At 33.4% G+C, this 25,739-nt stretch overlaps 1 protein-coding gene across 3 annotated transcripts in view; it reads left to right on the plus strand.

Annotated features, from left to right (window-relative positions):
• The window catches only part of LOC129226587 (dachshund homolog 1-like), a 281,421-nt gene that overhangs the window by 181,115 nt on the left and 74,567 nt on the right, over positions 1-25,739 (plus strand). For all 3 annotated transcript variants that reach the window (XM_054861210.1, XM_054861212.1, XM_054861211.1), the window contains exon 4: positions 5,180-5,516. In XM_054861210.1, coding sequence (XP_054717185.1) covers positions 5,180-5,516 — 337 coding nt within the window. The remainder of the gene's footprint in view (positions 1-5,179; positions 5,517-25,739) is intronic.

Below are 25,739 nucleotides of genomic sequence, written 5' to 3' on the forward strand. Positions count from 1 at the left end.
AATAATTTTCTACGTCACACCCAGCTTTTTAACCTAAAGTAGAACTCCGATCATCCGAGTTAATTTTCTTCGAAATGTGAGAAAAAGTTAAATCCTATTTTTGGAAGGAAGAATGTTGTCAACCGAAAATTGCCAAACAATTACATAAATTCAAGGTGCACTGTTTCTCAAAATACTGGTGCTTAACAAAGAACCTGACAAAAATTGGTTCAACAGCCAAACATTTTAGTGGAGAATTTCTTTAAATATTATTTGCGTTTTGATCTTTTAAGTGGTGGTAGAAGAAAACATTAAACAGCTATTGATTTAAAAACTTTAAAATGATTGCTCATGTTCTATTTAAATAATAATAGAATATTAATGTAAAGCTATTTCACGCAATGGTTTGGAAAATAATGCAAAAATAATTTTACAACCTATGTTGCATAATAGTTGCAGCCATTCTCAATAAAATGAATTCAGAAATTTAAACACACATTACATTCTATTTAAAATACTGTTTCCATGACAGCAATAATGAATTATGTAAACATTCGCTATTAATTAGAGTTTTCATTCTATTATAAATATTTTCAGTGTTGTCTAAAAAGTAAAATTATAATATTTCAAAACTATTTCAAAACATACAAGTAAATATTCCTCTCAAATCGTTGCAGTTTTAGTATTTAATTTTTCCAATTTGGCAGCATTACACAAATCCAAATCACTGTTTTATTGTAGTATTTTGTCTTTATTTCTTAAGTGACTAAGATATCGCCGTTATTCAATTTTCCTAATTTAAATTCAACTAGTACATCAGAAAAATTCCAATTTTCCCAAGAAACAGATGTATTTCCGAATCTTAATGAAAATCAAGGAACATTAATTTCTGCAGATGTCCAACATTCGAACATTAGTTCCTCCTTTCTTTTAGAGTATAAATAATGATAAAACCTCTATGTGACATGAATGTAACAGTTTGGTAACCAAGGTTAATTATCGATTCCCTATGTTCATCTAATACTAGAGAAAACACGTTTTCTAAATTAAGAAGAAAAAAAGCTTCTGTCGATTGGAATAACACTCACTTGCGTTTCAAGAGTTGAGGCACACGAAACAAAAATAATGAGCGAAAAACTTTTCAAAATTCAATTAGTAAAAGAGTTTTATTGCCTAGTCAACAGGAAGTTCATTTCTCATGACGTGTAGAGTAAGGACGAATGCCAGATAAAATGTTCTGAAGTTGATGGTAATCTCGCCATTTTGTATTCGTCGCATGTGCGTGTCATCGGTCAGCAGAAACACAACATGTGGCAGGAATTGGTTTTCGGATTCTTCGGGATTTTGTGCAAATGAAAATTGATCAAGGATCATCGAACAATCATTGTTTCACCTTTAATTTTACTTTTGAATTTGTTGAATAACCGTGCCCGATTAAGATATCAAAGGTCAAGAAATTTTTTGGTGCCCCCTACATTCAAACTTTACAATTTTGGTCATTGACTAAAACAATTTTTGCCATTTCGAGGTCCCTAAATAGTAGGGACCCTAGGCGACGGCCTGTTGAACATAAAGTTAGCACTTCAAACTGTTTGAATTGGTATTTTTATGGGTAATATCGAATAGAGCTACATGTTAACTCTATCGGTTGGTTTCATGACATTTGATGACGTCAGTGGTTAGTGCGGTAAGTTTCCAAAAAAGGTTTTCTCATATGATCGGCTAAACGGTGATCTCTTAGAACGCTTATTGTTATTTATCAGTAATGACGGGTTAACCGGTTGCTATATTCGAACATATCCTTTTATTTTAATAACCTTTGAGTTGTGTAGTTATAATTAATTGTCTCTTTCATCGAGGTCATAAATACGTCACTTTTGATAGGTACTTTGAAGTGCTTGACTTGCTGTTTTGTAGTTTTAATAACCTTAGAGTCGTGTGCTTATAAATAACTGTCTCTCTGACAGCAGCTATTAATACGTCATTATTGATAAAAATTATCATCTTTAATTTTACTTTTGAATTGAGGGAATATAAAGTTCGAACTGACTTAGTGCTTCTATAATTTTAATAACCATTGGGTGGTGTGCTTATAATTTTATAATTAATCATTCCTATCACAGCCGTTATAAATACGTCATTAGTAATGACAATTATAATTTCATCTTTATATATATATATATATATATATATATATATATATATATATATATATATATATATATATATATTGCTGCTTATTTATTTATTGAGTTTGTTCAATAACAAATTGGCGCTTCAAACTGCTTTACTTTCTGTTTCTGTAATGTTAATAACTTTACAGATCTATGTTTCCATTTGGTTGTCCCCATCAGAGTGGAAAAAATACGTCAATTACATTATTACTGATATAATTATAATTTTATTTTTGAGTTTTTGAATATAAAGTTGCTATCTCAAACTAATTGACTTCATTTTTCTATGTAGTCATTTCATAATAAATAACCTTTGAGTGGTGTGTGCTATTGTTTATAATTATCTGTCTTACAGTGGTTGTAAATACGCTACCACTGTAGTTGTTTTCAAAAAAAAAAAAAAAAAGATGCTCAATTTATTGGGGAAAAATTATTTGATTTTAATAACGCATATAAGATTTTTTTATCCATTTCCAAGATAAATTGCAATACTAATTTTAATTTTGCTCAAAATGTTTTGATTGTTTTTTTCATCGTCAAAAGATTTTTCTGTCAGTGGGGGTTAGTGTTTATGTTATATGATTTCATAAGTTTGTGCGTAGGTACATGTGTTCAATAGAGAGAAAAAACGTGTAAAAATTAAACAAAAACAAAAAAAGGAAAATAACGCAAAAAACAAGTTTGCGCTCCTAATGTTAAGTATACTGCATATTTAGATCAATATTAATTAATGATTTTCAATTAAAAGAACCAAAAGTCAAAAGTCTAGTCAATCTTTGCATAAAAAACACGAAACACAAAAACCATTATTTGTGTAATGTTTTAATAGACGTTAGATGAGACTAAAATTAATAACTTAGTGGAACTACGCTATTTTCATTAAAACACTCAGAATCCATGTAGTAAAATCAAAAACTAAAAAAACCAAATATCATTTCTTAATGCAGATTTTTTATGCAACTAAACAACAGCAACAACAATAATAATAATAATAATAACAATAATAATAATAATAATAATAATAATAATAATAATAATAATAATAATAATAATAATAATAATAATAATAATAATAATAATAATAATAGTAATAATAGTGAAAAAGACCTCGAAAGTGAGGGCTAGAACTCTTTTCCGATCCGAATAAAAAAATGCTTAAACTTTCGGTGAGTATCCAACTATTTTTACAAAAAAGAAAACGTTGGTGGAGATGATGCATTCTGTCTTTCTTAAATACTTTTTTTTTTAAAGAAAAATTTGAGACTAAACAGCAAATTCAAGCAACAACCCTCAGAAATTAATATCTTTAAATTCGAAAATTCCTGGGTACAAAGGGGTGCTTATAGGCTATAAATTTTATTTCTCCAAAAGTATGACATTAGAGATGGATACAAGGCCTGACTGATATTTTACTCATAAAGCTCCAACGGACTGTAATTATTTGGCACTGCAATTTGTACATCGGGTCCGATTGCGTGAGAACTTCTCTATTTCAGCTTCACTGTTTGGGGCAATCCCCTACTGAGAAATTGCTCGTTTTTTCTACTACCGTGCGCAAACTTTAATCAACAGAAAATCGGATAGAAATGGGAACAAAATGTTAATTATGCTCTTAGTGACGAATGACTAGCCAAATGACACGTGATTTGGTTTTTCAAGCCGCAATTATCGTAGAAGTCGGAGGAAATTAGTAGTTTTAAACCCGGAAATACATAAAATATTTGTTTTGGCTCTTTTCATCCACTCGCCGTTTTCAAATGAATATATTAATTTTACCTTGACGTTTCTCATTGTGTTATTCATGATTTACTTAAAAGAATAGTAGACGGATTGATTGCGGCATGGAAATCTAAGTCTGTTTTTATTTATTTATTTATTTATTTTTTGCTTCATGTGTTTTAATAAACATAACTTTATCTTAATAATTGAATTGAAATAAAAGTTTTGAATACTTTTTAGCATCTTTGGTGGGTTTCAGTATTTTTTTTTTTTTCACGCTATGATATTCTTGCTCTTGATCCAGCGAGAAAAATGGAGTAGATGATTTTGACTCTTATTTTTTACGAAAACTAAGTACATTGCCCTCATACTTTTTTCAGTTTACTCAACCGTCGTAATTCTTACTTGGAAGAGAAGTAAAAGGGGTACGTACGACAAAATCTCCACTCACCCTGAAAATTTTGAAATTTTGTGAAAAGGAAATATATCCCTATTTTCCCAAACATAATGCTCGAGTAGAAGACTACTGTAAAAAGGTGTACTTTTTTTAGGGAGTTGGGTCAAAATAAAAACAAAATAGGTTATTATTTTATTAAAATTAAATGTATGTATGCCTAGTAAAAACATTGAATTTTCCAAATTTCTGAACATTTTCAGTAGTGTATATGCTTTATTCAATCGTGGTAAACAGAACTTCTGAACTTGTCAGTCATTTGCACAAATTTTGTTTTAAATGTTAATTTCAAGCTGTATAATTTATGAATTATATTTTTAATAGTATGCCTTTATAATTGATGTCTATTTCTACATGTACTATTTTAATCTTGGTAAAAATACTACGCTAGAAGTTTAAATGATTTATGACGGCAATTCCAATGAATCATGGCGGGAAAACCCCGATGATAGAGAAAGTCCTAATTACAAAAAAGAAAACATCGTAATGATCAAGGAAATTCTATTGATGCAATAAGAAATTCGATTGGTGACGAAAGGAGAAGTTTCTGTTGCAAGGGAAAAGCTTACTGATTGAGGGAATGATCCCAATGACTCAGTAATTAATCTATCGAGTACGGGTTAAAATCCTGATGCAATAAAAAGTGTTCTGCAACTTTATGGATTGAAAAAGAGAAATGTCCTTATGATTGTCCTAAAACAGAGGACTGAAGGAATGTAGCAACCTAGTATTTAAGTTGCAAAAAATTTAGGACGTTGTAAATACTGAGTGATATGATGATGATATTAAACAATTGTTATTTGTTCAATTGTGGTCACTATCGCTTTTAAAGACTAAAATTATTTTTCTAAAGGTGATCGAGTTGACAAATCCCACCTACTAGCCAATGGCTATTCACATCATGTAGCCGCAGTTGCGGCAGCAGCCACACCTCACCTCAACCCACTTCCCTTCATGGCCCTAAACCATGCGGCAGCAGCAGCAGCACATCACAACTCCATGCTATCAGCGGGTGCTGCGGCCGGTATGCCCCTGGCAGCTAGCACGCCGGGTCAACAAGGGCAGCTTCCTTCTCAACAGCAGCACCTCAACTCATCCTCATCTTCCAACAGGGGTGGACCTGCAGAATCATCGTCTGTCATCAAAGAAAGAGCAACTTCTCACGCCTCCGAAGTCATTAATTCCACAAGGTAAGCTCTTTGGATTGTTCGCAGGTTCACACAAATGCCAGTCTGTCTTCAGGATTCGTAAGATATTCAAGACAATACTCTCTAAGTCTTGAAAATTTTAAAATAAAATAAAAGCTGTTTTACGTTGTCGAATGATCGAAATAATCGTAATATAATGATTATTTATATCTCATAATATAATTGAGATAAATTTAAATTAGTATAATATTCATATTAAAATTATTATAATAATCATAATATAATTTAAATGATTAATTCCTTTTTGAATAAACTACCTTTGTTGGAGAGACGAATCTAATGGATTTCAATTTAAGCAAAATGATTTTTATGTGTGAGAAAATTTATTCGTAACTTATTGTAAGTCTTAATTCGTAACTTATTCTAGGCACTTATTCTAGGAAGAAATGGTAAAAATTGGAGAAAAATATTTTCACGGGTAAGGAAGTTCAGGGAGGAATCATTTTAATCTTAAACACTGCTTGGAATAACCCTGTTAATCGCCAGGAAAAAAAATCTAATGACTGAAGTGAAAAACAGCACAAATAAATAAAAATTTCAATCACAAATGGTAAAATCTGTGTATAAGAAAAAGTCCCAGTGACTAAAAGAAAAATACTGAAAAGCACAGAGAAAAGTTAAATAAATAAGGTGAAAAATTATAATGACTGAATAAAATTCCTAATGACTAAGAGAATATTGGAAACTTGAGGACATTTTATTTTATAAGGAGGAAAATAATGATGCTAAATAAAAAAAAAATATTAATAACTGAAGTACTAAAATTAAAATACACTTAATTTCTAAACTGTTAATTTCTAAAAAAATATTTTACTGGAAGAAATACAAATAGACTTTAAACAAAAGAAAAATGCTTTGTAACGGAGAGCATAAGTCAAGACGAAATTCGACGAGGAGAAAATGTCAATCTCCAATTGAGTTACTTTCCACAACTTGAGGGATGCATGGCTAGAGGTTTTCATTAATTGGCAATTTGGATGTTACTAATTCACATGGGTAACTGTCACATATTTTATTTTAGAAACATTGTTTATAAAAAACGTGAGTCTATTTGTATGAGCTGCCAAGTATAGTTGGAAAGTACAGAAGTTTCGGTTTTACCGGAATCAGTCAGAAATCCAGTCGACTCTCGATGACTCGAATTCCCATGGGACTGATTAAAACCTTCGAGTTATAGAAAGTTCCCACTGTAATCTTAGGATTTTGGGACCATATGCTTGACTTCGAGATAAAGTAATGTTCGCGTTAATGCACTACAAGTGCATTAAGAACCATTCGAGTTAATGCACCTAACATGTATTTAAATTAAGCTCAAACAATAAGGCTTCAATTTATCGAGAATTGACTGTATGTAGCACAAAAATTTGAAGTATGTGAACACACTGCGTTAAACCTATATATTTTTTTTTCCACACAAGCAAACAAGTCATTAACTCCGCCCAATTAAAAGACTCCTTATCATCTCAGGACGTGACAGTTCGAGCATGCGCGGAAAACATGGTTACACGGGATAAAGGAAAGAATTAACAAAAAAAAAAAATGGACACGTATTTTCGGAAGAAAAATGAATCATCGAGCAGTCGAAATGGAGAGAGAAAGGAAGCTGAAAGAGAGAGGAAAAAATTCTGTGTTTATCAGATATCAGAGCTATCACGTTGTTAATTAAGCTGTCATTGTGGAGATACCATGCACGCTTAGATTGGTTTCACTTTGCAAAAAAAAAAATACTGAGTTAAACTTGCTTTTGACTTAAGAATCGAGGGAAACTGGGAGAAGTGAATTCAAGAGTGGATACGACTAGAATTTTGGGAGTGGGTGGAGGGCATGCTGAAGAATATAGATTTGGCTACAAAAAAATTTCTGGAACTGTTTGGTTTTTAATAAAAATCATGAAATCGACCAGGAATAAGTAGGACAAAAGCGTTATTAATTAAATTCAAAAGCAATGAAAGAAAGCATTATTTAAACACATTTTACTTTAGCAAACAACTAATAAATTAAGAGAATTACAGCAAACACTTATATTTTATTCATTAAGTATTTAAACACAATTTGTTACAATAAAATTTGCAATTGCATGATAATATACATTCATCCATCTTTTATGTTGTTATTAAATTATGATTACATACAATGTTGATGAATAAATGATTGTGGACAATTTGGGGGGAGGGAGGGTCATGTACGCCGTGAACATCTCCTTGTGTCCGCACCTGGGTGAATTTGGTGCAGTTTCAGGAAATCGCCATTATTCTTTCGTAATGGGATAATAGGCTTGTCTTGAAATAATTTGATTGATACTCAAAGACTATTAGAGTGAGAACGCACTTAAAATTTGTGCAAATCGAGCTCAAATATTAAAAGTTATTACGAACAGAAAAATATGTTGAAAACCAATGATGCGTATGTACTGGATGTCGATAATACGTAATAGGAAAAGAAACTATGGCGACCAAAAATAAAGTAAAATAAGATGATGTTAGTGACATTATAGTAAATCAACTATGAATTATCACACAAGAAATATAGTGACAAAATTATGCGTTGGTATATTTAAAAAAAAAAAAACGATTTAAGACGACTTTTTTGCAATTTAAGTAATTTTTGCACTAATAAAACGCTTTTCAATGGTTTTTACGAAGTGTAATCAGAACAAAATGAATTTTATATTTATTAATATAGGTCTTTTTAACTGGATCATGAATCTTGATTAAAGGATAAAAATAAAAATAGTACATTGGTTAATCAGGCAAAAAGAATAAAGAAAGAATGGTGCCATTTTCTGTTTTAAAAATTTAAGCGTAAGTTTTTCTTTCTTTTTTTATATAGTGATTTTTTGGTTTTTCAGTAATGTTTTTCTGTTTTTGATTGATTACCAAACTTGTATTTTACTTTACATGTCTTTCGCCTTATATTAAAGTAGATATTTTTTGGGTTTAACTAATTACGTAAATTTTAGTTATTTTTGCTTCTGTAAAATACTTTTAAAGGGATTTCCGCTTGCTTTCTTTTCAATGTTTTAAAGTGATCTCATAAATAAAATTACCTAATGTTTTTAATTCATTAGATAAACTAAAAATCCATTGATAGAAGTGTTTTGAAGTTTTTTTTTTTAATCTTTGCATGATCAGCAGATAATTGTAAAACGATAGGATTAGTATAAACAATGTTGCAAAACAGAATGAATGCGTTCTTCTAAGCTAAAAAAGTTTTTTCTTTTGTTCTATCCGTTGGAGAGAAATAAAAATATTTTTTTTAAAATTAAAACCCATGGAAAAAGTTTTCTGTTGTATATTTTTGGGCCAATCTATTATAAAATATTTTGATTTATTAACCAACCTAGTTTGCTCTCCAAATTTTGACAACTAGAGTCTCTACTGGAGTTCCATTAAGACTTAAAAAGCCCATCAAATAAAAAATTAAAGAGTTCTAAAAAATGGAAAAAAAAAATACCCCCCTTTCCATTTTGGAGAAGCTAACACATTAATCACAGCCACAGTCTGAGGAAACATCAACATGGCTCTTCATGGATTAAAAGTCCGGCAAAGAGAAAAGAAAGCCGGATAAAAAACAAGAAAAAAGTCCGGCAAGATGTTCCTTTTAATTAGAAATCGAGTTTGTCTTAAATTTCCAGTGCGCACTTTTCTTTTAGAAAGGCTTCCCGCATAAAATAATAGAGTTCCCTAAAAAGTACTTTTCTGTGAAAATACGGTCATCTACAAATCTTTTTTCTTTTTTTATTTTTTATCAGCCAACGGAAGTTTTCCGTGCTGCAACACTAACAATTTAGGCCCGCGCGTTTTTATGCTAAATCTGTTTTGATTACAGCTTTATTAATTCAAAAGGCGGCAATTACAATAGCAGTGCTGCACCAAAAGGGTGTTTGTGGGGGTGGGTGAGCGAAAAGAAGGTTTTTCCCAAGTGTGTCATTATTATCGACAAACTAAAGTGAGTGCGTTCGCAGAAGCAGTTAATAAAAACATTGCCCACTTTTCAAAAATCTAGCTCCCAAAGAACTTTTCTCTTTTAAAAGATACTTTTAGTGCGCTGATGAAATTAATTAAAACTGCCTGACAGACAGTGTTTTTTCCCGAAGAAAATTTTGATGAGATATTTTTTGTGGCTTCTCGATCCCCCCGTCATCCCCCTGCCCCTTATTCTCTTGTTCTCTTCTTCCAAAGGCTTTTATACACAGAAATCCCCCCCCCCCTCACCCAAACGAACTCGGGGTATTTAAGTTGATTAGTGGGAGGCTTGGGCTAAAACAAAAGACCATCATTCAAAAGCCGGGACAAAACAAAGTTTTCTGGAGTGTTGTCCTCTGAAAAGAGCTCTGACATGCGGATATGAACACCCCACCCCGCTTCCAACCACCCTCACAGGAAAAATCTTTTCCTGTCGTCCAAAAAGCATCTCCGATTAAAGATGAATAGATAAGGCGGGCAGCTAAAAGCTGCTCCAAAAAGGGGGGTGATGTGGAATGGAGAACAAAAAATATGAATGTCCCCCTCCGTTCCATCCCTGCTATTTCTTTTTATTAATAAAGCCTTCCGAAATCATGACGATACGATTGGGCATCGGGCAGTCACGTGTGGTGTCAGGTATCTCTATTGAAACTATTTGTTCGCCATTTTTACCCCCCTTTTTTTTAATTGCAAAGAGAGAAAGACCGCGATAAATTCCCGATGTAAATGCGCCTATCAGAGCGCATTCGTTTTCTGCAGCTACCCCTTATCAGACGATCTGTTGTTCGGAGAGATTTCACTCTCGGAAATGAGCGGGAGATTGTCTAGAGAGGGGGGCGGGAAAGGGTGAAAAGAAAGCGACAGAGAAATTGTCCCCATTTTATTATGATATATATTTTTTTTCCTGGTGCATCATAATCGGTCTTTCTTGCTTCCCAAAGCTGGAAAAGAAGGGGCGGCATTTCTGTTCATTTTAATTATCGCTCTGAAAGTAAAAGGGGTGCTTTATGGGAGTGGAAGGGGGGTAGTGATCCTCACTTTTGTTCTAGACGCATCTGCTCCTGACACCTGTTTCTTATAAAACAATGGGTTTGACGCCAGCGCTTAATTTCGAAGCCTTTCTTCTCGGCATTGTACCGCACTACCAAACCTGTTAATTTAAGTGACGCCGAAACAATGGAGCGAGAACAAAAATACTATTGATTTTGCCATCGGTTGGACCCCAAGAACAATTAGAAAATGTCTCTTTTTTAAAAAAGAGGAAGAAATTCAGGCGGGACACGGCGCCAAAGATACGCGCGCGTGCTAGAGTTTTGCGCGCCAATGAGCCAAATCCATTGATACCATTTTTTTAAACATTTTTTTTTTCTTTTTGCCATCCCTGTTTGTTTTCTTCCCTTTTTATCATTGTTCCTTTTGTTTTTCCTAATTCCTTTATAACTCGATAAGGGAAGAGATGGCTGGAAAAATTAAGAAAAAAAATATTTTCTTTTAAAAGACTTCGGCATGTGAGTTGGGGAAGAAAAAAACCCTGTTCGTGAAAGGGTTTTTCCCTTCACTTGATACATCACGTTTGGCTTTTATGTACTCTGACGACACGATGGAATTCAGATTTTTTTTTTCTACACTATCTGCATACCCGCTAACGGATCATAAAAAATATATAATAACTTTGCTATGTAACTTTTTCCCCCGCTATAATTTTTTCTGGGCACGTGCCGCCCAGTTTTGCCCGGAAGCTATTTTTTCTGCTGCGAAAAAAAAATCCAAATTCTTTTACTGCTAAAAAGTCTACCACATATAAAATTTTCAGAATATTTTCTGTTTTTCTTCAATACTAATATAATTATTAAGATAATGAATGGTTTGAAACAATGTACAGACTTTATATCAATTAGAATACTATGGTGTCCGGAAGAAAAAATATTAGCAATACTTGATTACTTGCGAAATGATGCAATATTTCGTTCACAAACAAAATTAAAAAAAAAAAAAACTTTTTTCCTCTCAAGGACTGAGTAAATTTTTTTTCGCTAACTTTTTACTTGCTCAGCTGTTTTATAGCATATAAATTTTTGCTATAAATGCATAGTACATGAACCAATATATCTTTCTTCAAAAATTAATTCCTACAGCCTTGAAGATAAACATGTGGCTTTTTTCTTTACAATATGTGATTCAAATGAACATGAACGTTCACTACATGATGCACGTCACGTTCACAGTCATGCAAAATGGCTTTTTAATGCATTATATCGCGTTTATTGATGTTGAAAGTCATAACCGGATCCAGAGGACAGATTTGGAGACGTACCCCCCCCCCCCCCCTGAATCTCGGAAGTTCTCATTTTTCTAACCATAGAAAAGGGATAAAACTGACTATTTGCCTCCCCTCCCCCTTTTCGAACTTATTTCTGGCAACGCTGCTGTTGGAGAATATGAATATTACTTACTTTAAAACTATTCATGTATTTTTAATGCAAATCATTTTAACTGCTATTATATTTTTTCCACAAGTAATTTTGTAGCCCCCTGTTTCCAGTAATTACTTTAGGATATTGTTATTCAACTCTCGGCCTGTTACATGTCATTGAAGTTACGCAATGAAACTCGTTCATCTTGCTTCAAATTCAAATAAAAGTACTTTGTAACACCAGCATTTCCATTTGAAATTGCAACATGACTTGACTTTTTAACGGAATTAATTTGTTTTTTTATCGGTGGCTTTTACAACTTTTTACTTCCTTTTACAAAAAACAAAGTATTGGATTCGCGAAAAAAATTTCACTTAAAATTCGACCTTGAGTTTTTTTTTTTTTTTTCTTTTCGACTCGACCACACGTGGATAAGTGCCTAAGAACGTATAGACACGCGAAAAATCCATTTTGATGATTCCCGAGTTAGTTACAACGGGTTTTGTCGTGACGTCTGTATGTACGTATGTGCGGATGTGTGGATGTGCGTATATTTGTCGCATAACTCAAGAACGGTATGTCGTAGAAAGTTGAAATTTGGTACGTAGACTCCTAGTGGGGTCTAGTTGTGCACCTCACTTTTTGATTGCATTCGGGTGTTTCTAAGGGGGTCTTTTGCCCCTTTTGGGGGGGGGGGAAACCATTGTTAATTTCGATGTAAACTCAGGTGATGTTACAATTTGGCGGACACCGATGTATCGCCAGTCTTTTGATCGCCAAGTTTTGTCACCAATTTGATGACAACTTTGGCAACTTTTTTTTAAAATCTAGTTGGCCACTGTTGGTGATATTTAGAGAGTAAACTATTGAATCAGATTAAAATTACCAATAATGGGAAAATGACAATTAAATTGGAGTAAAAGGAAGCCATGTGAGGCACACATCAGCTCGTTTTTTAACTTTCTAAAACTAATAATGTAATAGTACACAGAATACGAAACGAAAATAAGAAAGAGATTATGACAGTTTCAGCAAATAATATGTTAAAGAACCCGCAATGATCAAAGGTTAAACTGCATGACGTTTTAAAGCCCTGATAAACCGAATATTTGCTATTAATCATAGAAGTTTACTGCATTTTCAATTTATCAAAGTACAACAACGGATTCAACGGATTGGTATAAAAATAAGCAAAAAAAGAAATATTTTCAAATACATAAAAAAGAAAAATATATATGTATAAAAACTTAGAGTACTAGGTTCTGTATATAAAAGGAATAAAGTAAAAGCATTATCAATAACAAAAAGTCAAGACAGTTTGAATTATTCATACCTCAAATTTGCAAATGTGAAATTCTTTTCTCTTCAAGAAATTCTTTTTATGTAAGGAAGAAAAAAAAAATCCTTTCATCAACATCTGAAACCACAAAAGATTTCAGAATTGTCATCGCTGATATAGAAATCAATTTTTGTATTTTAAAGATTTACTCCTGGGGGATTTTGAAATTTTCATTTCATTTCCAATATGCCTCGGGAGTTTTTTCAAAAGAAAATCCTTTTTGTTTATCGACTGGGGTGGATGTACGTGGCTTTTTTTCCCGCAATATGTAAATGGGCGATGATTTTATTTGAATTTTCAACGGATTCTATATCTATACTCAAGCCATCTTGCTGTGAAAGTGCTTTGTTTGATTTCATGAACATCGAAAATACTTTGCCATGGACGAATGTATATGCATATCTTTCGTTTCGTTTTTGTTTCACGTTTATCTTTTCAAAAGCTCTGAAAAAAATATTGCTTCTTATGAAAAAAAGAGATTTTTTGCTTTAAACTGTGAAAGAAAGAAAGCGTTTATGTAAATATAATCTAAAAAGCTTCATTTATTTATTTTATTTATTTACTTTTTTTTAGAGATTTAACTAGGTGAGTAGGTATTCCATGGGTATGATTCCTTATAATACAACAGATGTAATAGTGTTTATAAAATAAACCAAAACAAAAGCCATTGTGAAACAATTGTAGGAAAAAGCAGCAATGACAATTGTCTAAGTAATTGGTTTAGCTAGATGAAGAAAATCAACAGTGGAACGGTTAACAAGAATGATCTACCTAATATCCACTCACAAGAGTTGTTATTTTTTAATATTGACTCAAGAACTTGTGTTTAAAAGTTCAGTAATAGATTAGCTTTTGTTTTCTCGCTAATCATCGGAAAAATCCTTAGCCAATTAAGTAGTAAAAATGAATGTTTGTATGGGAAAGAAAAATTATTTAACTAATGTTTAACAAATACTCTTTTTCTTACCAACTCCTGTAAAATTTTAAAGAAGAGTGCCAGCAGCTCTAGTCCTCAATTGTCGTAAAGAAAGATAGAACGATCAGAAGAAATCCCTCTCGTTGACAAAGAACAATTAGACAGAGCAAATAATATGCCAGAGCGGCTTGAAACAAATATAAAAAAAAAATTGTCTTGGAAAAGTGAAAACCTAAAAATAAAAAGTTTGCCTGAGTATTGTAAATGAAAAAGTATTTTGATCTGTTTGCAGAAAAACGTAAAAAGGGTAACGTAAAATCCGGAATATTTTAACATTACAATATAGCCTTTTACAATGACACCAAAAGCGGGATGACGTATAAAACGGGCAATGTAAGATCGGGGCTCCATTGCATATCTCTAAAAATGTAACACCCGTGCTGGGTAATCTTTACTAATAATAAAGCTGAAAGTCTGTGTCTGGATATCTGGATCTCTGTTGCGCGCATAGCGTCTAGACCGTTCGACCGATTTTCATGAAATTTGGCACAAAATTAGTCCTAGCATAGAGGTGAGCACCTCGAAGCGTTTTGTTTTCGAAAATTCGATTTTGTTCGTTTTCTATTCCAATTTTAAGAACATTTTATCGAGCAAATTGTCCTAACGTGGTCGAACAAATAACCATAACGTGGACGAGCAAAATACCATACGCGACCATAGGCGAGCAAATGAACATAGCACATTGGCGAGAAATTCATCATCCATTATTTGTAAATATACAGGCGAACCAAATGGCTTTTTAACTTTCTACTACGGGCAAAGCCGTGCAGGTACCACTAGTATTTCAAAAATCTAAATGTGATTTTCATGAGCGTTCATGAACACCAATAGAAAAGAAAAAAGTAGATACAAATCCTATTAATAGTCAATCTCTCTTTTTATTAGAATTGTACAGAAGAGTTGTACCATGTACCGTCACGTGCTTGTCCATTTCGTTTAAAGAAAGTGGAGAGGAACACACACACAGAAAAAAAACGCTCTCGCAGTGGGGACCACGTGTGTTTGGGAGTCTCGCTGTCTGCAGAATGAAGATTAATGATTGGGTACCGGCCATCGAGATTGACAGTCAGTGGTGCTACTAAATGGGTGATGTTGAGATCGGCGATATTGCCTGTCTTTTTGGAACATATTAGTTCGCGCCACTCGCTCATTCCATCCGCACTCCCTCTCAAACGACAAAAGGGGCGAAAGCACAGTGTCACACTTTATCCACGACGAAAAGAAGAAGCTTTCAAGTGTTCCGAGTGAAAGGGTGGTGCGAAGAAGAGGGTGATGGTGCAGACGAATTTGAGCAAGTCCACCCCCTCTCCTACTTCTCATTGTTGGATGCGGAGCTATATCCGTTTTTCGAAAAGGAGGGAAATTGGATTATTTGCCGCCGTTTTCAAGGGTCCCTGACGTATATGGGCAGGTGCTCACTGGCTTCTAAAATTCGGTGTGGAATGCCTATTAAACACTTCCGTTTGGTGAGGAGTTTTCTTTCGAACGTTTTGTTATTTCAGGGAGCGTGTCACAGGTCTCTGGGGAAATAGACTACAAAGACTACGTTCTAATTTCCCATTTCATTCATTTGCTATTGTTTCCTAACTGCTACTGCATGCAATTGCTTCCGCCGTTTAGTTTCAGCAAGTTCTTGCTGATTTTTTTCCCCCTTTTTAATATTTGCGTCCTTCAGTGTTAATAATTTTTCACACCCAAACAAAAGGCAAACATATCAACCGATAGTATTGTTATTCTAGTTACGTAAGAAATAAAACAAAAACCATTTTCTAACAAAAAGGACATTTTTTTTATCACGGAGATTTTTACATGTTATTATTGTTTGTCATTTCTGGACTGTTTAACAGATTTGTACACTGCAACAAAGGGCATGTAATTCAGCTATTCAGCTGCTATTTTATAATCCTTTCATATAAAAGAGCCATCAGTTATATATATATATATATATATATATATATATATATATATATATAGAGAGAGAGAGAGAGAGAGAGAGAGAGAGAAAGAGAGAGAGAGAGAGAGAGAGAGAGAGGAAGGTTGCTATAGATGGGCCACTTACCTAAAGGAAATCATCTTTAAAACCACCAAATCTGGTGATAAAACCCTTTTGTTAAAGTTAGTATAGATATTAGTTTTATTGTAGTAGAAGTTACAATTATGAAATGTTAAGTCAATATAATAAAAATAAAAATAAACGTCATTTGCTCAATAAAAGAAGCAGATCACCTTCATTGGGCCAGTAAGCTTCTATGAATGAACCAGTAGTACCGAAATCTTTTCAAAATTCTTAAAAATCTCTTGAAAATTCTATTTTAAATATGTCACTACGTTACTCCTGTAAGTTGTCACGATTCTGTCTCGTAGTGATTCGCGTTGACGTCCTCCTAACTTTGCCGTAACATAAAGTGCTATCAGAGTCATTAAATGTCTTATATTATGGATCCGCTTCGGCCAACAATTTAGCTCTAGAATCTTTTGTTAAAAAAAAACGTAAGCTTTACTAAAGAAGCAACAACATTTCGTAATTCATTTATAGCATTTTCTTCCTGGATTTAACAATGGAGAAAGCGTGTATTTCTTCTATAAAGAAAAAAAGTATTTCTCATCAAATGTCAATATCAATTCTTATGCAAGTTTAAATTTCTATTACGCAACAGTATAGATATGCCTACAGACATATGCCAATAGACAGTATATGCCGACAAATCAGTAGTTGAATTTCACATTAAAAGATGATTACTTCCATATCTGAAATTTAGTTCTAAACCATGGCTACAAATCTATGTCATTAGCAGCTGAGGGATGAAAAGAAATATTTCGCTTCCACAGTCGAACAAAGTAGGAAACTTTTTTCTTTTTTTTATGCCCTGGGCTACGCTGTGGGGAATCAAAATCTGCATCGTCTGATCGAATCCCCGGGTAGACGAGGGGGGGGGGGGGGACTGAATCGTGTATCTTCCACTCAAATGCATACCTTTAGGGCATATTTTTTTAGTTTCGACGACATCTGTCATCTGCAACGCTCGTGTGTGGAACTCTTTGTCATGATTCCCGTCAGGTTTGTGAATGATTGTGTTGAAAATCAGTCAAGTTGTCAGTAGCTCGGGTTTTTATTTGGAATCAATGAATGCTTAAATTTAAGTACACTGTTAAAAAAAATGTGGCACGTTGCACCAAAGATGGTGCTAATTTTCTGGCTTTGCAAAGGATGGTGCATGATTTATGTTATATTTTTCTGCAACGTAACAAGTGTTGGAGCTTATTTGCGTAACAAAATATAGTTAAATTATGCAAAAATTTTTTGTAGCCATCCTACGTTTATGTGTAGAATTCTTTGTCATGATTTCCGTGAGGTTTGTCAATAATTATGTTGAAAATCAGTCAAGTTGTCAGTTGCTCTGAGTTTTACTTGGAATCAATAAATACTTAAATTACCGAACACCGAAGATGGTGCCAATTTGGAAAATCTTAGCTTTGCAAAGGAGGGTGCATAATTTTTGTTATATTCTGGTGCAACATAGCAAGTGTTGGTGCTTTTTTGCGCATGTTGCACCAAAATATAGCAAAATTATGCAAATTATTAGTAGCCTTGCGGCGTTCATGTGCAGATTTCTTTGTCAAGATCCCTATCATATTGTTAAATTATTGTGTTGAAAATCTGTCAAGTTGTCAATCGCTCTGGTTTTTATTTGAATGATTAAATTTAAGTACTCTTTTAAAAATTTTGTAGTACGTTGCACCAACAGATGGAGCTAATTCGCTTGCTTCAAATAATGGTGCAAAGCTTTTGATATATTTTAGTGCAACATAAGCAAGTTTTGGTGCTTTGTTGCAGCAAATTATAGTGGAATTATGCACCACTTTTTGTAGCCAATAAATTGTCATCATCTTTTGGTGCAACATACTGGAAAATATTTTAGTGTAGGGTTGTATTATATTTATAGGAAACTACACTGTAAAAACGATTCAGAAACGTTCCTGGAAAATAATGGGCAGCTGATGTGCCCAATATCTGCAAGTAACATATCTTGCAAATTCCAGGAACTTTTTCCGCTAAAATTCAGTAACCTTCCTGATATTATCCTGGAAGTCTCCTGAAAAATTTAGAAATCTTCCCGTTTAATACCAATCGTGTCCGTGGAAGTAATATCTTGGCATCATTCTCATTTATCAAGAAAGTTAAAAGAGCATTATTACAAACATGGCCAACGCTATGCCAGAATTGCGAGTAAGTAAAGAGAATTTTACTTGCCTGCAAATCTTGCAAAGCAATGCAGTCCACACTTTTCTCCCTTTGGGAGTTTAATTAGCATGGACGGGCCGTACTTGAAGTAAAGCCGATACACTTTATAAATACGCTCACTTAATCTTTAAACTGGGAGCTAAAAATATTTTTCACAACAGTGAAAAGTCTGAATTCTTGCGACTTGTAGCAATTCAGGAAACTTTTTGTTAAGAATACTTAATTTTTCCAGGAAGTGGATAAAAACCATTAAAATCCCGAAAAGTGACACGGAAATACCCAGTAATGTTTCGGAATTTTTTTAGTGTATTGAACATTATAGTATTTTTTGGACGTGGTTTTACATTTATGCTAATATAAGATTATTTATATTTACTCATAAGATTATAACATTTATGCTAATTTAAGAGCATAAATGTGAAAGAACACGCTACAAGATGCAAAACAAAACTTGAAGAGTTAAACTTTAAATGCAGTTAGAGGCCAAAATAATTTTGCATTCTGTTGAATCAAAAAGCTGACTGATTACTAAAAACTTCGTTGAGTGCTTTCTTTTCTAGTGCTCTGAAAACGCTCCTTAACTCGTATAAGACCACGAATGAATTCTTTTTTACAATACTTTAAAGATTTTCCTCCCAGCAATTTAAATTTTCTCACTGCTGCGATATTTACAATTTAAAAACCAAAAACGCTTCCCCGAGCCTCTTATCGGTCTTCGGATCTTAAGCGAATGCAGATTGCAAATGAAGTTAAAGAAATCGAAAACTACATAAAATCTCATTCGGAAAAGTTCAGGAATGAACAGAATTCTTCCCAACTAAGTTGAGGACCCATTGTGGATTCAAGCGCTTTCATAATCAGTCGCACTGTGGAAAAATCTTCTAATAGGCACAGCTTTGCGGGTTATTTTGATTGGAGTGCACAAAACTTTCTGTTTCTTCGTTAAGAAATAAGAAGTAGAAGTTTGCACATTTACATAAATGTAGATTTTCTTTTTATTTGAATATCAGAGAAAGTTAGTACTAAACCGCAACTTTTTTGTGATGTAGAGTGAGTGGCCGTTTTAACTTATCGGAACCAGTTAGCTCATTTACTGATACTTTTACAAATGTGCATTTCTTCTGTGAATCAGTAGAAATATTTACGTATACATATTACAATCATTGAAGCTTTTTAGAATTCACAGAGACTAATGTTTTCCTATTGTTGTTACGACTATTATTGCTGTTACTATTAATAATTAAAATAGCAATAATAAAAGCAATAAAGTGAGCACAGAGAGTACTAGTTTTCCATTAAAATATTTCAAAATGCAAAAACTAAGATAAAATAATTTTAAACAATGAAATTAAATAATGTAAAAAAAGATTTGTAAAAGTAGGCGATTGAAAAAAAAAATCGTTGATTTATCTTATTCGATATTTTATCCTTGCAACTAAACTAACAGATCAGCGAATAATTCGATTTTAAATCAAATGCAGCTGAATTTTATGTTTTCCTTCTTTTGACGTTTTCGATAAAACTTTCTGAAATGCTATAATATAGTTGATTAAATTTTTTCTCTCCTAAACATATTATCATTGTGATCTGCACAATTTTAAAACTTGTGTCATTAAAATACACGCCCACACAGCTAATTAAGAGCTGCATTGATAAATGTCCACCAAAGATTTTGCTAAATGGAAAAAATAAGTAAAATCAATTGATTGGTAAAACTGGCCCGAATTGAAGATTTTTAAATACAAATTTAAAATATTACTCGAAGCACCTACTGTTTGAAAACAAAATTGCTGAAGCGTTTTCGATTTTTATTTATTATTTTTTTCTTATTCATTATTTACTTATGTATCTATTACTTATTTATTTGTTTATTTATTTTTTTTACCATTTATTTATTTTTTTGTTCTATTAATTTATTTGAATTATGTTTTACTAAATAGTCCACTTTCAATGTCTTAAATTTATTCTTTCATTTATTTATGAATGCAAATTCAAATTTAAGATTCTTACTGTACGAGTTTTTAAATGTCAGCAAGTTAACTCCCTTCCATTAAAAAAGGAAAATAAACAGCTTCCTAATATGTTGAAGTTTTAGCGCTAATATTAATCGTTCTAAAAACATCAAAAGCATAGTAAAAATACGTATATTAATTACATTGCTTTCTCCTGTCACTTACATAAGTGAAATAAGTTGATTAACAGTGTAAAAAGGGAGATCATTTCTAGCCATCAGCGGCATTGTGTCGAAGTTTGACTGAAACGAAAACAAATTACTCAGAAAACTGAGAAGCTTGAGAAGAAATATTCGATTTCCTCTCAGACACACTCATTAAGAACACCTTATTTCCATCTTTTTTCTCGAAATCATCGATGGTAAACTAACCTGCTATTTTTGAAGTTGAAGTAAAAAAAATCTTCAAGGAATCAGAGAACAACAATTTTGGAAAAAAAAAATGAAATTTCAAAAAGACGGAAAAGTTCCTCGACATCTAGAACATACCGAAGAACGCGGGCAGGGTATGAGAGGGGCGGAGAAGAAGTTTTAGACACAATTTCATTTCCCTTTCAAAACAAATTTCTTTGGAGTGGTTTTTTTTGCCTTCTGACAGCCGGTTCATTTACATATTTAATTATGAAAAGATTTAATTAAACGTGATATTTTAACTCAATGATTTTTGGCGGAAAAACTTTTTCATTAGTAACGTTTTCTGAATGAATCGGGGAGAGAAGTTTGGAATCTATATTAGAATCCCACACAGTCTTGAGTACTTCCTAATTAAATAGACATCTTGCTTTTGAGGTGTTCCTACCACTTGGAAAATGAAGCTGACGCAAAATGCTTCTCTTTTTTTCTTTCATTTTTCTTTTTCTCTAAACCAATTTCTTTTTAACTTTAGCCACGTGCTTAAACGAATAGTTTTATTTGTTTTTTTCCTTTATTAATATGTTGAAATTCCGTGGTAAAGAATCACCAGTTTTTTTCTCCTCTCTTTCGCATTTAAAATGTCTCAATTTTTTCGTGCTTCTTTCAGCATTTTAGTAAGCAGCAACGGTAGGAAGTTGTTTTAGAAAATTAAATTTGCAGATATATTGAGCTTTGGCTAATTAAGTAATCTATGTGTCCATTAAGTTTTCTTTACCAACAGAACAGCTGCAGGCATTTGACACTTGTTGGCTTACAGACTGTTGTTTAATAAAACGGAGTACCTTCCTTTTTTATAAAATATATTTTAAAAATATTACATTTCTTGGTAAATTTTTGAATTTAAAAGATTTTAATATTGTTAGTTGAAGTTTATTTTTCTTTAACTTTTGTATAGTCACCGTTAGTAAGTTGATTCAATTACTGCTTTAACGGTGACTATCCATAAGTTAAAGAAAAATAAATTTCAACTGATAGCATTGAAATCTTTTAAATTAAAAAATTTAAAAGATTTTATTGCTAAGTAATTGAGTCAATTTTTTCACGTGTTTAATCTATTGCTGTACAGTTTGATTTATGAGTTTCAACTCGTAAGCTTGTACAAAAATGACATATCTAAAATGTGAAACAAATAAGTTGAAACTTATTTTTCGTTAATTTTTGCATATTAGCAGTAAATTTAGTACTAATTCAATCAATATTCTCCCCGCTTGTTTAATCTATTGCTGTACAGTTTGATTTATGAGTTTTAACTTGAAAGCATCTAGTAAAACGGCATATCTAAAATGTGAAACAAATTTAATGAAGTGTGCAAAAAAGAAAAAAAAGTAGGAATGTATAGTTTTATGTGAGCGAGTTTTTTATAGATCACCAGCGAATTAAATGAGTCAATTGATGTGCAAACAGTGAACACTTTCACTAATATACGCTTGATTTTAACTTTGCTTTTAAAAGAATTTTATTGTTTAAAAAAGCGATGCATAAAATAAGCGTACATGCATCTGAAAACTTTTCTGCTTTTGGAAACAAAGTTTGCCATAAAACTTGACCTTCCTCCAGGAAGCTGCGTGTATGATTACAGAACACCTATATGGTTTTTCCATTTGTAATATTACTGCATTTTGTGAACAATATGCAGTTTTTAAGCTCTAATCTTGCAATAAAAAATAGTCTTAAGTTCGGAAATAATTTCTAGTACAGTAAATTCTCATCCTGTGGTTCAGCAGTTAATAGAACAGCTGGTAAATAGACCGCAAAATGAAAAACTAAAAGTAAAAAAAGAAATAAGTTTATAGTTAATTTGAATTCTGAAATTTTGAATTCAAATTATGTTTTTCGCAATCACGAGTTGCGATAGGACCCTACTTATTGGTTACTACTCTACTCACTTGTTTCTAGAAACGGCTCCTGTACCACCTCTTGGACGGTTACGTGTGTACAGTTGTGTATGTGTATGTGTAGGCCTGTGTGTATGCACGTTGGCGTGTGTGTATGTGTGTGAGTGTGTATGTGTATGAGCGTGCGTGTGTGTAGGACATGCACGCCACCGACTAGGAGAAGCGGCAACCGTGAGGAGTCGCGTCTGCAGAGGACGATGGGATTGAAAAAGAAACCAAACATCAAGGACGGTTAAGTGAAAACAATTAGCAATCGTAATTGCTCAAAAAAAAAGAAAGAAAGAAAGAAAACTCAACGAAAGAAAGGAAAAAATAATGGAAAAACATGGGTTTTGCAAAGATTTTTGTTTTTGGCTAATTTTATGAATTTATTACTGGAAACTATTAATCTTTTTTTTTTTCTTCTTCTTTTCGGTGAAAGGAACTTGCATTTTTAGAATCATATTCAAACTTTCCAAGCAGTACTTAGCGCATCACTTAATGAGAAGTCATTTTGCCAAAAAAGAACAAAATATTTCAAATTCGCTTGTAGAGAAAATTTTGATGAACAAAACGGGTTAACGTCAAAAAATAAATCGAAGCTCTTTAGATTAATTGGGCCAGTAAAGATATATCGCGTAGTTCTTGTTTCACTTCACATTTTTTAAACATTTTTAAATACTTGAATCACGGAATAATTATATTCTTGGAAATACGGTATGGCATTTCGCAATAATCTCATTTTGCCATCAAGATTCAATTCGGAGGCGTGCTCAATAAAAAGCTGTCACTCCTACAAAGAATAGAGTAGAATGCGGCAGGGGAAGAAAAAGCACCCTACCTTCCCCCAGCAATGTAATTACACAAAGGGTGTGGAGGGTGGGTTAAAAACGTTTACCATCCCCACCCCTAATCAGTGCTAGATGCGTCCCAAGTGTCCATAGCGTTCCATGCAAATCAGCAACGATTCACATCACACAACGACGCGAGGTGGGAGAGAGGCTTTAAAAAAATAATCAACACAACACCAGTCTCGTCTTTCGAGGGAGAAGGAGGGGGTGGATGGAATCATCGAATGGAGCGAAGGATTGAGGGAGGACCGAGAGTTGTATGTCGCATCTCGGCGAGGAAATTAAAGCTCTATGAAATAAATTCTTGGAAATAATTTATCATGTTTTCTGGAGGCGGTGGGAGGGATGGTCAAGCCAGTGCGTGGCAATATGCCTGCCGACTGTCTGGTTCGTTTTCCAGAGATTAAGCCGGGGCCCGTCCGGGCCCCCGGACCCAATGGCAGCCGGATGATGGATGGGTCTGCTCGCACTCGACTCTGCCTACACCCCCCTTCAATCCTGAAGAGAAGTGGAGGTAGAAAAAAGAAATCAAAAAAGAAGTATACATACACACACATATATATACGGAGGAGCAGCAAGAGGAGAAAAAAAGCGGTTCTTCTCTGCGCCATCCATCATCCTGTCGGCTTAAATTAACTTGCAGAAAGATAAAATTTTTCGCAAAGAGGCAGGGAGTGAGCGGTAAAAACACCTTGGCCTTATCCTTAGGTTTGCATTTCTCATTTACAGACGGACTACTCGCTTTCGCGTGTCTCTTTCTCTCTCGCTCGCTCTCTTCCTCCTCAACTTCTCGCTTTCGTATCTCCTTGGCTCCTCCTCTTCTTTTACATCTCAGACAGAGAGAAGATCCTCTCTTCCCCTGCGATGCCCCCCTTTCGGCCCCGAATGGAAGCTTTTTCTCCAATCCTTTTTCTTCGCTTTGGGATGAACTGTCTTATTCTGACATTGACACTATCTATTGTAAAATGGAAAGAAACGCCTCTGCAGTTTTCTAACTGGCGCACGGATAAAAACTATATGTATGTATATATATATATATATGTACACACACACACACACACACACACACACACACATATATATATATATATATATATATATATATATATATATATATATATATATATATATATATATATATATATATATATATATATATATATATATACGTAGTTGACATAACAAAATTTAGTGATATGTCGCACCAAAATATTATGCAATTAAGCACTACCATTTGTTGCTAGAAAACTGGAACCATGTTCTGGATGAAACATACTATCCTTTTATTACTGTGTGTGTGTGTGTGTGTTCAGGGCCGCCGGGGGGATTCAAGGCGGGTCCCTTGCCAGTATGGTCACTAGCCCTAGCCCCCCCCCCTCCCCTCATAAAACCTATAAGATATATTTTGCTCTGGTTATGGTTCCGAGCCGGGTCTCTTTTTTTCGACTAGACTGACATGGCTTCTCGTCGGTCCTAATGTGTGCGTATGTATGTGTGCGCAAAACAGACTTCATCTTTTGTATACAGTTTGACTTCTATTTCAAAAAATGACTGAACGTACTTAATAAGTTAATGTATCTGATAGACGACAGCAAGATTATTTGCCAAAATGTGCTTGGTTGTTTTTGTCTTTTCCAAGTACATGCGGAGTTCGAAAGTCCGAAGTCCTGTAGTATGTCGATAAATAGTCAACTTGGCTACAGGAGGATGGAGAAAATTTCAGTGATGGAGGCGAATGGTGGCATCATCACTCGGAGGTTAATAAAGTAATCTACGTCCTGTCTTGAGGATTATGATGAGCGCCAATTAGTAGCTCAACAGATGATCATCAATTTCATAACGCTAAAAATGGTAAAAGAAGAAAAGGCAAAGCGTCTCCTCATTTCAAAACAATTTTTGGTTTATGATTATTACGTGACCCACTTTACTTCTTTAAAGTAATAATTTATTTTGGCAATTGATGAATAGGTTCCAACGGCAGCAAGAATCATTTCCGGAAAGTATATGTAGTTATACATGAATTTTTATTGATGTGTTAATAATTTTCCTCTAAATTCAAAATGAATGACTTTTTTCTTCAAAATAAATATAATATCCTATTCTAAATAGGTACAAGAT

Source organism: Uloborus diversus, chromosome 7 (genome assembly GCF_026930045.1).
Source record: "Uloborus diversus isolate 005 chromosome 7, Udiv.v.3.1, whole genome shotgun sequence".
Lineage (NCBI taxonomy): Eukaryota > Metazoa > Arthropoda > Arachnida > Araneae > Uloboridae > Uloborus > Uloborus diversus.